At 43.7% G+C, this 16,446-nt stretch overlaps 1 protein-coding gene across 3 annotated transcripts in view; it reads right to left on the bottom strand.

Moving 5' to 3' along the window:
* The window catches only part of LOC110534477 (uncharacterized), a 57,203-nt gene that overhangs the window by 18,632 nt on the left and 22,125 nt on the right, over positions 1-16,446 (bottom strand). Inside the window, exons 2-7 of one of the 3 annotated variants that reach the window (XM_090187548.1) lie at positions 8,809-8,939; positions 8,455-8,631; positions 5,202-5,366; positions 4,776-4,887; positions 4,484-4,611; positions 721-1,510 (exon numbers count right to left, since the gene is read on the bottom strand). In XM_090187548.1, coding sequence (XP_090043674.1) covers positions 1,451-1,510; positions 4,484-4,611; positions 4,776-4,887; positions 5,202-5,366; positions 8,455-8,631; positions 8,809-8,939 — 773 coding nt within the window. In that variant the 3' untranslated portion in view covers positions 721-1,450. Of the gene's footprint in view, positions 1-720; positions 4,424-4,483; positions 4,612-4,775; positions 4,888-5,201; positions 5,367-8,454; positions 8,632-8,808; positions 8,940-16,446 lie in introns of those variants that run through there. The other 2 variants (XM_036934465.2, XM_090187550.1) reach the window with 2 other exon arrangements.

Raw genomic sequence — 16,446 nt, 5'->3', positions numbered from 1 at the left:
CCTACTTTACACTTGTCGCCTTCACAGAATGTATCACATTTGTTTCAAATGTAAACAGGATACTGGAACCTTCATGTATGTTTTTTTTTGTACTGTAGCAGAATCCAGTCTTATGAACTTGAACTTACACATCCAGAAGATGGTGTTGGGTAGACAATGTTGCTTTTTCACCAACGTTTTTTGCTCTACTCTACAGACTTGAATGTCTGTTCAATACCCTTGTTTACTTAGCCAAAAAAATGCATATTGTTATTATGGTCCACACCTGAAGTACCATCTGCGAGAATTTGGCATTCTCAAGCTTCTGCTATCCTACCTCCTAGAGAAACTTACCTTTTGATTTACAGAGGTCTGATGTCTTCATTTTTTTACCTTTATTTAACTAGGCAAGTCAAATTCTTATTTTCAATGACAGCCTGGGTTAACTGCCTGTTCAGGGGCAGAACGACCGATTTGTACCTTGTCAGCTCGGGGGTTTGAACTTGCAACCTTCCGGTTACTAGTCCAACGCTCTAACCACTAGGCTACCCTGCCGCCCCATTGTGGTCCTATGTAGAAAACCTCCCATAAATGCCCATGTTATAATTGTTATGTTTGTATATATTTTTATGACTGCCTTTTTGTATAAGATTTTGCTCTTTATTCATGTTATTGTACTTAGTCTGTGTGGTGCATTCTAATAAAAAGATGATTACAAAAAAATAACCAAATCAGTCAGCGTGAAGTACAGTACTTTAATTACATAAAATAGTTAATGGTATTGAAAAAACATTCCATTTCCAAATGCCCCAGCATACCGCCCAAGCCTACACTTAGGCACTTGACATTGAGATAAAGGCCCAATGCAGCCGTTTTTAAGATGAATACACTAATTGTAAGTAACTCTGGATAAGAGTGTCTGCAAAATGACACATGTAAGTAGAATTACTTTCTCACTAAACCCTACCTTTCCTATAATCTGGTACCCTCACTTGGATAAAATGAATTTTAGAATACCTTGGAAATTCTTACATCTTCACTACTTTGTCAAGTAAATAAAGGCATTATCTCACTATAAAACACCAGTATCAACCTAAAGAAACAGGTACTCATATGCTTAATTTAGCGTTATTTAAGTAAATGTGAAATACATTATAAGGCTGCATGGTGCAACTAATGAGGATTTGACAAGAAATGTGTATGAAAGGCATGAGCTCTGCTTTAATTTTTTTGTGTGCAGGACGTACACTGTTTAGCTGCCTCTCAATTACAATTTGGCAAGCACTTGATAATGCCTCGAATTTCCCGGGGGCATACCCTTTGTGTGGCTGTAATGCCTCCTGAAAAAAAAAAAACATGCCTTGGGCTGGAAATAATTCCCTTCTCCTGGTTGGGTGCTGTGGCGAATGAATCAGAATGTATCCCTTTGGACTCTGGTGTTGGCAGTTGCACTTCTTACCTCAGCTGGGGCTCAGTCACTTGGGGCCCAGAGAGGGGAGAGGTCAGGCTTGTCTTTTACACGTTTCTGGTGCTATGCAGAATATCAGAAAGGGAAGAGGACAGGATGGAACATTGTCTTCATATGTGAATGTGTCTTCCTATTCTTAAACCATGTGAAGGGATGGCGTGATTAATGGGGTACCAATTACTTGTCTGTGCGCAAGTCACTCCCTCCTTTGGCATTGGGGGGGAGGTGTATGGAACCATTGTATGTCCTCTCTGATGTTGCACTTATCCTGGGATAGTATATGACCTAGAGACTCACTCCCCTCAGTGAGCTTGTCCAGGAGTGGGGTCAAGGGCTTTTAATTGAGATGGCAGTATCTAGAGTTGACAATTGAGTTATGCCATTGGATGAGTTGGTGTTTTTGTTCTATACCGTACCAGGAAGAGACAGTTCCAGTTTGGAGTAGGGGGGCCAGACACTGGTCTATACAAAACTGTTGACACAGCAGTTGCTGTCTGCTATGTATTATAGATACCTTTCATACAAATCTAAACCTTGTGACCATTCTATGTATCGGTTGTGCGTCATGTAGGTTGAGAGGGGTGTATCTTGGCTATAAAATATCTTTGTACTTTTGTGTTGTCACTCAACAATTCATTAGAAATAAGGATTCATTGAAAGTCAATGCTATTGCAAAGCTCTTATTATTAAAGATGTAGTTTAAGTATAACTCTGGTGTGTGAAATGAATTTCTGTATTACCAAATGAGGAGAAACAAACAACCACAGTGCTCTGAAGCGGCTCTCCGTCACGTGATCGGGTCTTTCTCACAGGCTACAAGTGGAGACCGACACATCGGGGACGCAACTGTGCATGTCCTTATTCAATTCCGAGGCGCATATTGAAGATATTGGAGGAACTGTCTACATTTACTTTGTCAGCCAACAAACAGCAAAAGCACTGGCCTATGTAAATCTACTATTCCCCCATAGTACAAAAGTTGACCCATTTCTATTCTGCGAAAAATAAAAATTCCAAACAGTCTGGGACAGTTGGATGCAATAGATCCCAAATTAATACAGCTACTAGTGTAAATTTAAATTAGATTGTTTAAGCAATGTGGCTGACAAAAAAGATCAGAACAATTAGCTTAATGTTGATAACCTAAGGCTTTTTCGTCACATTATAAGCGCAGAAATGCGCACACAGTAGTTGGCTAAGCGTGAATACTCCATTAGCGGGAAAACATTCTCATAGCAAATGCGATTATGCATGTAATGCTTTTATTAAAGGTGCTTTTTAGAATCTTGACACTCACGCGCTGTGTATGTATGCCAGTTAGGCTCTACACCCCTTGTAACGTGATTAATGTGTAATTTTAAGAAGTTATTTTGCCACTTTAGTTGTGAATCAAACCTTATATCCAAGCCTATGGGCTAGGCTACATGAGGTGTGTGCCTATGATTCGAAAAAGTCTCAAAAAAAAAGGAATGCGCATCATTCACAAGTCAAACATTAATATCGTCATCCATCAGACTATTCTTGATTTAATCTGTTTTTTACATATGCTAAATAATGTGTGTGAAATGAGTTTTGATTTGGAATGGACCATTATCATGCACCCCTCTTAAAACAGGGGCAGGAGGAAAAGAATAGCTAATGGTAGATGCTTTTCCCGTGGTTCATTTTCATGTCAGCCAGGTAGGCTATACTCCTGTTGTAAAGAGAAGCAATGTGCTTAATATTAGGAAAGTTAAGAAATAAACATAGTAGGCCTAGCCTATAGAAAGCTGATGGGATCCTCTTTTTAATAGAGGCCATCACTCTCCCCCTGCAATTGCATAGCCTATAGAAATGTTGCGCAACATAAGCTCTCATTAAGTGTTTGATTCGATTTTCAATGACATTTGCATTGCTGTCAGTGTGATAAGAGGGACAATTGAATGCTGAGCACCAGGCAGTTTAGCAAGTTTGGTAGGCTACTAATGATCAGAAGCCTAATTACCATGAGAAAATGGTTACGTGGAATTTGACTGCTGTAATGACTCGTGACCGCAAATAACTGGGTGTCCCAGGTCTAAATCAGTGCCTGATTAGAGGAGAACAATTCAAAAACGCAATGGAACTGGGTTCCAGGTCAAGAGTTGAGTTTGAGGGCTATACACGGGCCGTGTGCATTTTCTGCTGGTGTATCCTGAAGTACCTCCTCTCTGAAAACTTCTTCCTTCCCACAGTGCGTACAGGTGAATGGCCTCTCTCTCGTGTGGATCTTCAGATGCATCTTCAGCTGGTGCTGGTGGGAGAACCTCTTCTCACACTGGGGAAGTTGTAGGATTTCTCCCCTCTGTGGACTCTCTGGTGTCTCTTCAGGTTGGACGAGTGTGAAAAACTGGCCCGGCACATGTGGCAGCCGAATGGTTTCTCCCCTGTGTGGACCCTCTGGTGCCTCTTCAGGCTGGACAAATGTGAAAAACTGGCCCGGCACTGGTGGCAGCCGAACGGTTTCTCTCCCGTGTGAATCCTCTGGTGGATCTCCACCTGTTTGGGGAAACTGAAGGCTTTCCCACAGAACGAACATGGGAAGCGCTTCTCTTTGCCACTAGATCTACTGATAGAGTTACAACTACTGTAATTTGTCAATGGTCTTCTGTAGCCATTTAGTGTTGAGCCACTGGCATTGTCTGAGGTCTGGTTTAACATTAGGAGAGTGTGAGGAGGACGAAGGCCAGGGAGTGTCTGTGTTGTCGCAGGGTCCATGTTCCAGTTGATAGATCCTATAGAAGGCAGGCTGAAGGCAGCACCTGTTAGGGGGTTAACCTGAGGCACCATCAGCCTCTCTGAATCACAACTATAGGAACAGGACGGAGCATCGCTAGCCGAGCCGGTGTCTGTTCTCTTCTGCCGCATACGGACACTTCCTCGTCCCCGTGGACCAAATCTACGCCTTGCCCTGGTCTCAGCCAGTCTGTTGTCATGGAGACTAAGTTCAGATGTTGTGTTGTGGTTTACAATGTTGTTCCCCAGCCCAGAGTTGAGGACGTTGTCAAATCCACTGACCTCCACTATGTTGTCTCTGGTCCTGGCTTGCTCGGTGATGTTGTCCCCTGGGACCTTGGCTGCACCCATCTGAGTCTGGGAATCCAAGATGGCCACCCAGTCTCCTCTGTTAGCCTCCAGCCAACCACCTGTAGGAAGAGGTTAGAAAATAGACTTTACAAACATGGCAGAGAAGTCAACATTTTGGAGATGTTCAGTTCATACATTATGCGTTTCAAATGATATCCAGGTGCATCACTATTCCCATTCAAGATCTATTACTGTATGTAGGTTATATGTATTTCTCCCTTACCTTGCTCCCCCATCTTTAGTCCACTCAGCAGACCAATGCTCTCTGGTCCATCTTCTATTGTCTCCTCTTTGACCAGCAGCAGATCAGGCTTCCCATCCTCCATGTCTACTGACTGTAAGAGATACAGAGTGAGAGGATGTTGGATCAAGAAATCTGATATGAGCACCCTGCTATGGAGCATCTTCTGATTGGGTAATGAGGGATTTCTATGAGTACTATGCAAATGTGTTCATTTGATTACTTGACACAAGACCGTATCCACAAAGCATCTCAGCGTAAGAGTGCTGATCTAATATCAGGTCTGTCTACATAGCTTTATTCATTATAATAAAAAATGCTCCTAGATCAGCTCTCCTGCTCTGAGAGGCTTTGTGGATACGGGCCCTGACCTAATACCATTCAGACAGTAGTTCACAGTGGGCTCACCTCAGTGAGACTGTGTGTGGTCCTGTGCTGCTCAGCTAGTTCCTCTGTGGGTTCAGGTGGTGGTGTAGTCTGGTTGTCCTCCATGACCATGGTCCCCTCAGGGTTCCCCAGACCCTCCTCACACCCCTCGTCCTTCACCAGCAGCACCTCTGGACCCTCCTCCTCCTGAAAGAGACAGATAACACAGACAAACATACACTCCCTCAGGTATGTACACACAGATAAACACACTTTCAACATGGAGTGTTTACCCATCCCCACTACGTTTGAGTCCTATGCTGTAGTTACATAATTACTTCATTGTTGTTAAGGGTTCGTACCCTTTAAAAAAAATTTTTTTTTTTCCTTAAATGACATACCAAAATCTAGCTGCCTGTAGCTCAGGACATGCATATTGTTGATACCATTTGAAAGGAAACACTGAAGTTTGTGGAAATGTGAAATTAATGTAGGAGAACATAACATATTAGATCTAATAAAACAAAAATGTTGTTCAATCTTTGAAATGCAAGAGAACGCCCATACTTTCAGTTAGGAGTCTAGGTGTAATGTAGATTTTGGCCACCAGATGACAGCAGTATGTGCAAAGTTTCAGACTGATCCAGTGAAGAATTCAATTACCGCACCAGGTCTGCCAGGAGTTTGTCCAAATGTACCAAATAGGTCAATTGATACATTTAAGTACATCACTATAGAGAACATACAAATTGCAAAAAGTGTTATGTTTACACAGGAATGTCATAAATGATGCATCATTAACTTTCACTCATCTAGATGACCGGGCAGGGTGGGTGTGGAGCCAGAGACAGCAGTTGGGTCAAACTGTAGACCAAGTTCCTACGTTAACATAAAAATGAATTTTATCAAACAAAACAACGCTACATTTTCTCTGGGACCCTCGGGATGAAAAATCAGAGCAAGATTACAAAATGTAATTACCTTAAGGTGAATATCAAACCAGTTGCCATGATAAGTGTTTTGTTGTGCACTCGCCTCAAAAAAATAGCATGGTATTTTTTCACTAATAGCTACTGTTAATTGGACACAGCAGTTAGATTAACAAGAATAAGCTTTCTGCCCATATAAGACATGTCTATGTCCCCGGAAAGTTGGCTGTTGTATACAACGTAATTGTAGTCACATTAGCACACTTTGGGGACACCGATTCCGTATAGGTTAAACCCATCATGGTGGACGTAAATATGAGTCAGCAACGATAAGTCATCAGACAAACCTGACTAAACTACTTGTGTACTCTAGGTGTTTCGCTTCCATATTTTGTTCTCCATATAATTTTTTAAAATAGGGAGCCCAATTTGTTTTCACCACTTATTTCCATGACTGATCAAAATAAGTGTTCTCTCTTGTCCCTCTGCAACGACTTATGGTGAGATCTGTTTGGACCATGGAATCGCAATGAAATCAATATTTAATCATATCGGCACATTGTATCATGGAGGTCCCTGGCTATTCCCAGCCCTAATTGGTTATAAAGTGCGTTTGTGTGTATGAAGAATAGGGTGAGAGCAGCTGTGATGTATACTAAACAATCTCACTGAAAAGTCCCATTTTGTGTTTATTCAACATAAACAAGTTTTTAAATACACGGGTACACACACACGGGTCTCTCTGCGTACCTGGCAGACATCTCAGCTTGGATGTCGGCCCACCACCTCAAGCTCAACAAGATGGAGCTGCTCTTCCTCCCAGGGAAGGCCTGCCAGCTCCAAGACCACATCACGGTTGATTGACAACTCCATGGAGTGCAAAGAACATCAAAACAGTGACCTGCTGCAACTGTGACATGTGGTTCTCACCCAGCGATCTTAAGATGAATGCACTGCTTTTAAGTCGCTCTGGATAAGATCTGCTAAATAACTTAATGTAAAATCTGCATGAACTTGATAAACTGCATTCATTTTCTCATTAAAAGTGTCTTAGGAAAAAATAAAGTAGTTGAATGGAAGTAATGAAATAGGCATTTGTGCATCAAATAGCCTACACAGTAGAATCACTATGTAACATACTTTTTATCGCTTATATATCATATCGGGTTGCAATATTCTATTCAGGAATATTCAACACTGAAATCTGTTACTCATTATTGCAAATGCGTCTGGATATTTTCTGCTGTCAATAAATTTATATTTAATGCAGTGTTTGATCTAAACAGCAGAAGCTATCGAGTAGAATGGTTACTTTCTATGTTAGAGTGGAATGGTTTTTCTGCTGGTGTATTCTGAGGCTCCTCTGAGAATCTCCCATGTGGACCTTCAGGTGCATCTTCAGGTTGCCAGCCAGGGCAAAGTACATGTCACATTGGGTACAGCAGAATGGTTTCTCCCGTGTGGACTCTCTGGTGCCTCTTCAGGTTGCCAGCCAGGGCAAAGCGCATGTCACACTGGGGGCAGCTGTATGGTTTCTCCCCTGTGTGGACCCTCTGGTGCCTCTTCAGGTCACCAGCCTGGGAAAACTTCTTCTCACACTGGGGGCAGCTGAAGGGTTTCTCCCCTGTGTGGACCCTCTGGTGGATCTCCACATTCTGGAGGCAGCTGAAGCCTTTGTTACAGAACATGCAGAGGAACCGTTTCTCTTTACGATTGCCTGATGTTGCTCCCCGAGCCTTGGCCATTTGGTCCTTTGAATTCAATACCTGATCGAAAAGGACGCGGCCGTGTGAATCCGAAGGTGACATTGACGTGGATACTGGGTTGTGATCCCTGAACGTCTGTAAAGGGGAGTGGGTGGCGACATTTGTCTTTAAGCTTCCCCTGTAATCTAAGAAATGTTTGCCTTGTGAGTGTCCTTCTCCTAAATGAGTGTTGTCTACATTCCATGTCAGAGGAGCGTTGCCCTCCACTTTCACATCATTGACAACAACTTCCCCTTTCTTATCTAGACACCCTTCAGAGTATACACTACTACTGTACTGGTTCCAGTTTCCTCTAGACAGATCAGTGTGTGTCTCTAAACCCAAGGTCATGTTGTCAGGGTCCATCTCTGTAGCGTAAGAACAAGACGGATCACTGCCAATCTCTAATGCGCCACCGGAGTCCCGATGGGAATGAACCATCCTCGGACTTGGGTTACCGTAAAGTAAATACTCTGAACTGGGAGCAGGGGAACAGCCCAGTGGCCTCAGTCTGTCTGGATCTGACCTGTGGTCAGATCCTGTGTGTGAAAGCCTTTGTGTTACAGTTAAAGTCTCGGTGTCTGTCTCAGACTTGAGGACGGCGTTTGCCGGTCCACTGACCTCCATGATGCTGCGTCGTGTCCTAGGCTTGGGCGCAGCAGCGGTGTGTAGGTCTTCCGTGGCTACAGGGGGCGCTACTCCAGTGGTTTCTACTGTCTGGATGTCTCTGCTGTGCCGTGGGTCCTCCACTCCTTCAGACCTCTCCTGCTTGACCCCAGGACCTCTAGCCTCTGCAGCCTGACAAGAGAGGTTTATTACCGGCACATGAGTTGAATTAGTTAACAATGTCATAGTGAACTCACAAGCTCTTATGACAGATAAATAAGGATGAACATGAATAGCTGAGGAGAGCCTTTCTGAAAAACTGGCCACATTCGATGTACTGTAATTTTGATGTAACTCTATGACACTAACCTCTATCACGATAACGTTCTGGGTTGAGGTTCCACTCCCCTCATCAACAGTGATTGGTTGGTCATCTCTCCATGTATTGTGTCCCACTGGCTTCACAAAGCTCCTGTGGCCTCCAGTGAGATGTCCTTCACCTGAGACAATGATTGAGGGAAAAGTATGTTAGGTTAGCTACTCTCAATGCTCAACAGTATATTGTACACTAATGACAGTATACATTTGGCAAAAATGTAAGGTAGCACTTCTAAAAACTTCATACACTATTGATTATGTTCCATGCATCATATTTTAAAAGTATGACAATAGGAAATGTGGTTAGAATATGATACTGTCTTTGTGCAATAAGAATTGTCTTAATTGACCTGCCTAGTAAAATAAAACAAATTGTGTAAGATAGCTAAGTAATCAGGGTAAGTATTGCACACTATCCAAACATTAACCATAGACTTAGATAAACGTCCCATTATGGGTCAGTGAGAGCATGGGCAATGCCATTGTAGTACAGACTGAGATATGTTCCCGGATTCATCCAATAGCATTGAGGAGATTACCAATAAGTGCATAGATGACGTCGTCCCCAAAGTGACCATATGAACGTATCCAAACCAAAACCAATGGATTTCCAGCAATAGCAGCACTGGGCTCAAGTTAGAGCTAAAGTATCTATATCCACAGTAAAACGAGTCCTTTATTGACATAACCTGAAAAGGCAGCTCAGCACGAAAAAGAGGCCACTGCTCCAAAACCGCCATAAAATGTCAAACTACGGTTTGCAACTGCACATGGGGACAAAGATGGTACTTTTTTCTTATGAAACAAAAATAGAACTGTTTGGCTATAATGACCATCGTTATGTTTGGAGGAAAAGGGGGGGGGTTGCAAGCCAAAGAACACCATCCCAACCGTGAAGCATGGGGGTGGCAGCATGCTGTGGGGGTGCTTTGCTGCAGGAGGGACTGGTGCACTCACAAAATAGATGGCATCATGAGGTAGGAAAATTGTGTGGATATATTGATGTAACATTAAGACATCAGTTAGGAAATTAAAGCTTGGGTCGCAAATGGGTCTTCCAAATGGACAATGACCCCAAGCATACTCCAAAGTTGTGGCAAAATGGCTTGAGGAAGCTTGTTGAAGGCTACCCAGAACATTTGACCCAAGTTAAACAATTTAAAAGGCAATGCTACCAAATACTAATTGAATGTATGTAAACTTCTGACCCCCTGGGAATGTGATGAAAGAAATAAAAGCTGAAATCGCTTTACTATTATTCTGACATTTCACATTCTTAAAATAAAGTGTGGATCCTAACTGGCCTAATACAGGGCATTTTTACTGGGATTAAATGTCAGGAATTGTGAAACTGAGTATTTTGCTAAGGTGTATGAACTTCCAACTTCAACTGTATGTAAGAATGCTGTTCATTGACTACAGCTCAGCCTTCAACACCATAGTACGCTCCAAGCTCATCATGTAGCTCGGGGCCCTGGGTCTGAAACCCGCCCTGTGTAACTGGATCCTAGTGTTAGATGGGCTGCCCCCAGGTGGTGAAGGTAGGCAACAACACCACCACTATGCTGATCCTCAACAGAGGGGCCCCACAAGGGTGCATGCTGTGCCCCCTCCTGTACTCCCTGTTTACCCATAACTGCGTGGCCACTCAAGCCTTCAACTCAATCATCAAGTTTGCAGATGACAAACCAGCAGTAGGCCTGATCACCAACAACAACGAGACAGCCTACAGGGAGGTGAGGGCCCTGGCGTAGAGGTGCCAAGAAAATAACCTCTCCCTAAACAAAACTAAGGACCTTATCGTGGACTTCAGGAGACAGCAGAGGGAGCATGCCCCCATCCACATTGATGGGGCCGCAGTGGAGAAGGTGAAAAGCTTCAAGTTCCTCGGCGTACATGTCACTGACAAACTGAAATGGTCCACCCACACAGACAGTGTGGTGAAGTAGGTGCAACAACCTCAGGAGGCTGAAGAAATTTGGCTTGGCTAAGATCCTCAACTTTTACACAAGCACAATTGAGAGCATCCTGTTGGGGTGTATCACAGCCTGGTACGGCAACTGCACTGACCACAACTGCAGGGCTCTCCAGAGGATGGTGTGGTCAGCCCAACGTATCACCGGGAGCACAGTGCCGGCCCTTCAGGACATCTACAGCACCCGGTGTCACAGAAGGCCAAGAATTTCATCAAGGACAACGGCTTGTTCACCCACTATCATCCAGACGGCGAGGTCAGTACAGGTGCAGCAAAGCTTGGACCGAGAGACAGAAGCAGTTTCAATCTCAAGGCCATCAGACTACTAAATAGCCATCACTAGCCGGCCTCCATGTAGTACCCTGCCCTGAACTTAGTCAAGGTCACTAGCCGGCTACCACCCGGTTACTCATCCCTACATCTTAGAGGCTGCTGCCCTATGTACACAAACATGGAACACTGGTCACTTTAAATGTTTACATACTGTTTTTCATATGTATAGTGTATTCTAGTCAAGTTCATCCTATTCAACTATTCCTGTACATATACTATTCTAGCCACGTATTCTTCAGATATTCTATCCACATACTGTCCATAATATCTATACATCCCATCACATACATTCATATATACACTGAACAAAAATATAAAACGCAACATATGAAAGTGTTGGTCATGTTTCATGAGCTGAAAAAAACTAAAACAAATGTTCCATACACACCAAAAGCTTATTTCTCTCAATGCTGTTTACATCCCTGTTACTATCTCTTTTGCCAAAATAATCCATCCACCTGACAGGTGTGGCAAATCAAGAAGCTGATTAAACAGCATGATTACACAGGTGCACCTTGTGCTGGGGACAATTAAAAAGGCCCCTCTAAAATGTGCAGTTTTGAATCCAGCCCAGGATTCCACATCCGGCCTCTTTACCCAGACAGCTGATGAAACCCTTGCCTTGACGACAGCTTTGCACACTCTTGGCATTTTCTCAAATCAGCTTCACCTGGAATGCTTTTCCAACAGTCTTGAAGGAGTTCCCACATATGCTGAGCACTTGTTGGCTTCTTTTCCTTCACTCTGCGGTATAACTCATCCGTAAACATTTCAATTGGGTTGAGGTCGGGTGATTGTGGAGGCCAGGTCATCTGATGCAGCACTCCATCACTCTCCTTCTTGGTCAAATAGCGCTTACACAGCCTGGAGGTGTGTTTTGGATCATTGTCCTGTTGAAAAGCAAAATGATAGTCCCACTAAGCGCAAACCAGGTGGGATGGTGTATCACTGCAGAATGCTATAGTAGCCATGCTGGTTAAGTGTGCCTTGAATTCTAAATGTAAAAAAAATCAGACTGTCACCAGCAAAGCACCCCCACACCACCACCTCTGTGCTTCACGGTGGGAACCACACATGCTGAGAATCTGTTCACCTACTCTCCGCATCACAAAGACACTTCGGTTGGAACAAAAAAACATCAAATTTGGACTCATCAGACTAAAGGACAGCTTTCTTCAGGTCTAATGTCCATTGCTGGTGTTTTCCTTGGGCCAAGCAAGTCTCTTCCTGTTATTGGTGTCCTCTAGTAATGGCGTCTTTGCAGAAATTTGACCACGAAGGCCGGATTCAGTGTCTCCTCTGAACAGTTGATGTTGAGATGTGTCTGTTACTTGAACTCTGAAGCATTTATTTGGGCTGCCATTTCTGAGGCTGGTAACTCTAATGAGCTTATCCTCTGCAGCAAAGTAACTCTGGGTCTTTCTTTCCTGTGGCGGTCCTCATGAGAGCCAGTTTCACCATAGTGCTTGATGCTTTTTGTGACTGCATTTGAATAAACCTTAAGTTCTTCATTTTCCGTATTGGCTGACCTTCATGTCTTAAAGTAATAATGGACTGTTTATCTTTGCTTATTTGAGCTGTTCTTGCCACAATATGGACTTGGTATTTTACCAAATAGGGCTATTTTCTGTATACCACACCTACCTTGTCACAACATCTGATTGGCTCAAAACACATTAAGAAGCAAAGAAATTCCACAAATTAACTTAACAAGGAACACCTTTTAATTGAAATGCATTCCAGGTGACTACCTCATGAAGCTGGTTGAGAGTGTGTGAAAAGCTGTCAAGGCAAAAAAGGTGGCTACTTTGAAGAAAATCTAATTAAAATATTTTGATTTAACTTTTTTGGTTACTACATGATTCCATGTGTTATTTCATAGTTTTGATGTCTTCACTGTTATTCTACAATGTAGAAAATAGTACAAATAAAGAAAAACCCTGGAATGAGAAGGTGTCCAAACTTTTTACTGGTACTGTATTCATACTCCGGACTCCGACATTGCACGTCCTTATACACTGCTCAAAAAATATAAAGGGAACACTTAACACAATGTAACTCCAAGTCAATCACACTTCTGTGAAATAAAACTGTCCACTTCGGAAGCAACACTGATTGACAATACATTTCACATGCTGTTGTGCAAATGGAATAGACAACAGGTGGAAATTATAGGCAATTAGCAAGACACCCCCAATAAAGGAGTGGTTCTGCAGGTGGGGACGACAGACCACTTCTCAGTTCCTATGCTTCCTGGCTGATGTTTTGGTCACTTTTGAATGCTGGCAGTGCTTTCACTCTAGTGATAGCATGAGACGGAGTCTACAACCCACACAAGTGGCTCAGGTAATGCAGCTCATCCAGGATGGCACATCAATGCGAGCTGTGGCAAGAAGGTTTGCTGTGTCTGTCAGCGTAGTGTCCAGAGCATGGAGGCGCTACCAGGAGACAGGCCAGTACATCAGGAGACGTGGAGGAGGCCGTAGAAGGGCAACAACCCAGCCGCAGGACCGCTACCTCCGCCTTTGTGCAAGGAGGAGCACTGCCAGAGCCCTGCAAAATGACCTCCAGCAGGCCACAAATGTACATGTGTCTGCTCAAACGGTCAGAAACAGCCTCCATGAGGGTGGTATGAGGGCCCGACGTCCACAGGTGGGGGTTGTGCTTACAGCCCAACACCGTGCAGGACGTTTGGCATTTGCCAGAGAACTGGTGCCCTGTGCTCTTCACAGATGAAAGCAGGTTCACACTAAGCATGTGACAGACGTGACAGAGTCTGGAGACGCCGCGGAGAACGTTCTGCTGCCTGCAACATCCTCCAGTTTGGCGGTGGGTCAGTCATGGTGTGGGGTGGCATTTCTTTTGGGGGCTGCACAGCCCTCCATGTGCTCGCCAGAGGTAGCCTGACTGCCATTAGGTACCGAGATGAGATCCTCAGACCCCTTGTGAGACCATATGCTGGTGCGGTTGGCCCTGGGTTCCTCCTAATGCAAGACAATGCTAGACCTCGTGTGGCTGGAGTGTGTCAGCAGTTCCTGCAAGAGGAAGGCATTGATGCTATGGACTGGTCCGCCCGTTCCCCAGACCTGAATCCAATTGAGCACATCTGGGACATCATGTCTCGCTCCATCCACCAATGCCACGTTGCACCACAGACTGTCCAGGAGTTGGCGGATGCTTTAGTCCAGGTCTGGGAGGAGATCCCTTGGGAGACCATCCGCCACCTCATCAGGAGCATGCCCAGGCATTGTAGGGAGGTCATACAGGCACGTGGAGGCCACACACACTACTGAACCTCATTTTTACTTTTTTTAAGTTGGATCAGCCTGTAGTGTGGTTTTCCACTTTAATTTTGAGTGTGACTCCAAATCCAGACCTCCATGGGTTGATAAATTTGATTTCCATTGATAATGTGTGATTTTGTTGTCAGCACATTCAACTATGTAATGAAAAAAGTATTCAATAAGAATATTTCATTCATTCAGATCTAGGATGTGTTATTTTAGTGTTCCCTTTATTTTTTTGAGCAGTGTATTTCTTAATTCCATTATTTTACTTTTAGATTAGTATGTATTGTTAGATATTACTGTTGGAGCTAGGAATACAAGCCTGCAATAACATCTGCTAAACCTGTGTATGTGATCAATAAGATTTGATCTCAACGTTTCAAACTGACCACAATTGTCCCTGTTCCCAAGAACTCCAAGGTAACCTGCCTAAATGACTATGGTCCCGCGGCACTCACATCTGTAATTATGAGTGCTTTGAAAGGCTGGACATGACATATCAACACCATCAACCCAGATACCCTGGACACACGCCAATTCGCATACCGCCGCAACACGCAACAGATCCACAGATGACGCAATCTCAATTGCACTTCACACTGCTCTCTCCCAAGAGGGGAAATAACTATGTGAGAATTCTGTTCATAGACTACAGCTCAGTGTTCAATGACAAAGTCCTCTCCAAGCTTGGGACCCTGCGACTGAACACCCCTCTCTGAAACTGGATCCTAGACTGCCTGGCCCTTGGTGGTGAGGGTAGGCAAGAACACCTTCGCCACGCTGACCCTCAACATGGGGACCACCCAGGTGTGTGTGCTTAGTCCCTTCCTTTAAACCCTGTTCACGTACAACTGCACGGCCACGCACAACTCCAATACCAACTTCACATTTGCTGAAGATGCGACCGTGGTAGGCCGGCGATGAGACAGCTTACAGGGTGGAGATCAAAGACCTTGCACACATTCACATACACTACAAACCCACACATCATATACTGCTTCTAATCTGTCATTTATTTTACGCTTATTATCTATCCTGATACCTAGTCACATTACCCTGCCTTTATGTACATAACTGCCTCAAATACCTCGTACCCCTGCACAGTGATATCACAGACAGAAGGGGTAACCCAGACAGGTCACAGGGGCTATAAAGCTGAAGCATCCGTTTAGAATGTTTTCCCACCACCAAATATGGTAGTGAGAGGAAGTCCAGTTGCGGGTAGTGGGAAAGGATGAAACTGGGCTGACATTCTGCACATTTTCTCATAGATGAAATGTCTTCTCTCAATTTTCTGTACCCAAAACTACAATATTTTACGAACACAGTGCACTAAGTTTTATAGACTTGATTCTTTGCCAAAGTAAAAAAAGAAGCATTGTTTAGGAGTGCAACGTCATTGAGTTTGTGCACACGCACATTTTAGAGGAGGCGCAGCGGTCTAAGGCACAAGAGGCAATTGTGCACCACCCTATGGGAGTCCCATAGGGTGGCGCACAATTGGCCCAGCGTCGTCCGGGTTTGGCCGTCATTGTAAATAAGAATGTGTTCTTAACTGGCTTGCCTAGTTAAATAAAGGTTAAATAAAAACTAAAAATATACATACTACAACGTGCCAATAGTATCTTGCTAGGTATTGCTTGGCCCACCTCCTTGCTTGTTCTGCCCACTATGCTTCACTTGTTCCCACTGTAAAACGACATCTTATCTTTGGTTAGTTATAAATATGTTTGGTGATATGGTACTGATACTCTATGTACATAGCGTCAATCTTGTGTATTTTATTCCTCGTGTTACAATTTGTATTTTGCTTCTTTTTTTTTTACTCTGTCATTGGGAAGCACTTGTAAGCATGTATTTCACAGTAAAGTCTACACCTGTTGTAGTCGATGCATGTGACAAATACAATTTGATTGAAGGCCATCTCCATTTTGAAGTAGTCCATTTTTTCCCTACTACTTCTATGACTTGGTAAACAAACTGAAAGCGTGCATACTGCCACCTGTATTGTGTTGTTTGAACAGGTATAAAGCC

Source organism: Oncorhynchus mykiss, chromosome 10 (assembly GCF_057628025.1).
Source record: "Oncorhynchus mykiss isolate SJ-2025 chromosome 10, ASM5762802v1, whole genome shotgun sequence".
Taxonomy (NCBI): Eukaryota; Metazoa; Chordata; class Actinopteri; order Salmoniformes; family Salmonidae; genus Oncorhynchus; species Oncorhynchus mykiss.
The sequence above is the reverse complement of the archived record's forward strand: the minus strand, read 5'-3'. Positions and strand labels throughout refer to the sequence as shown.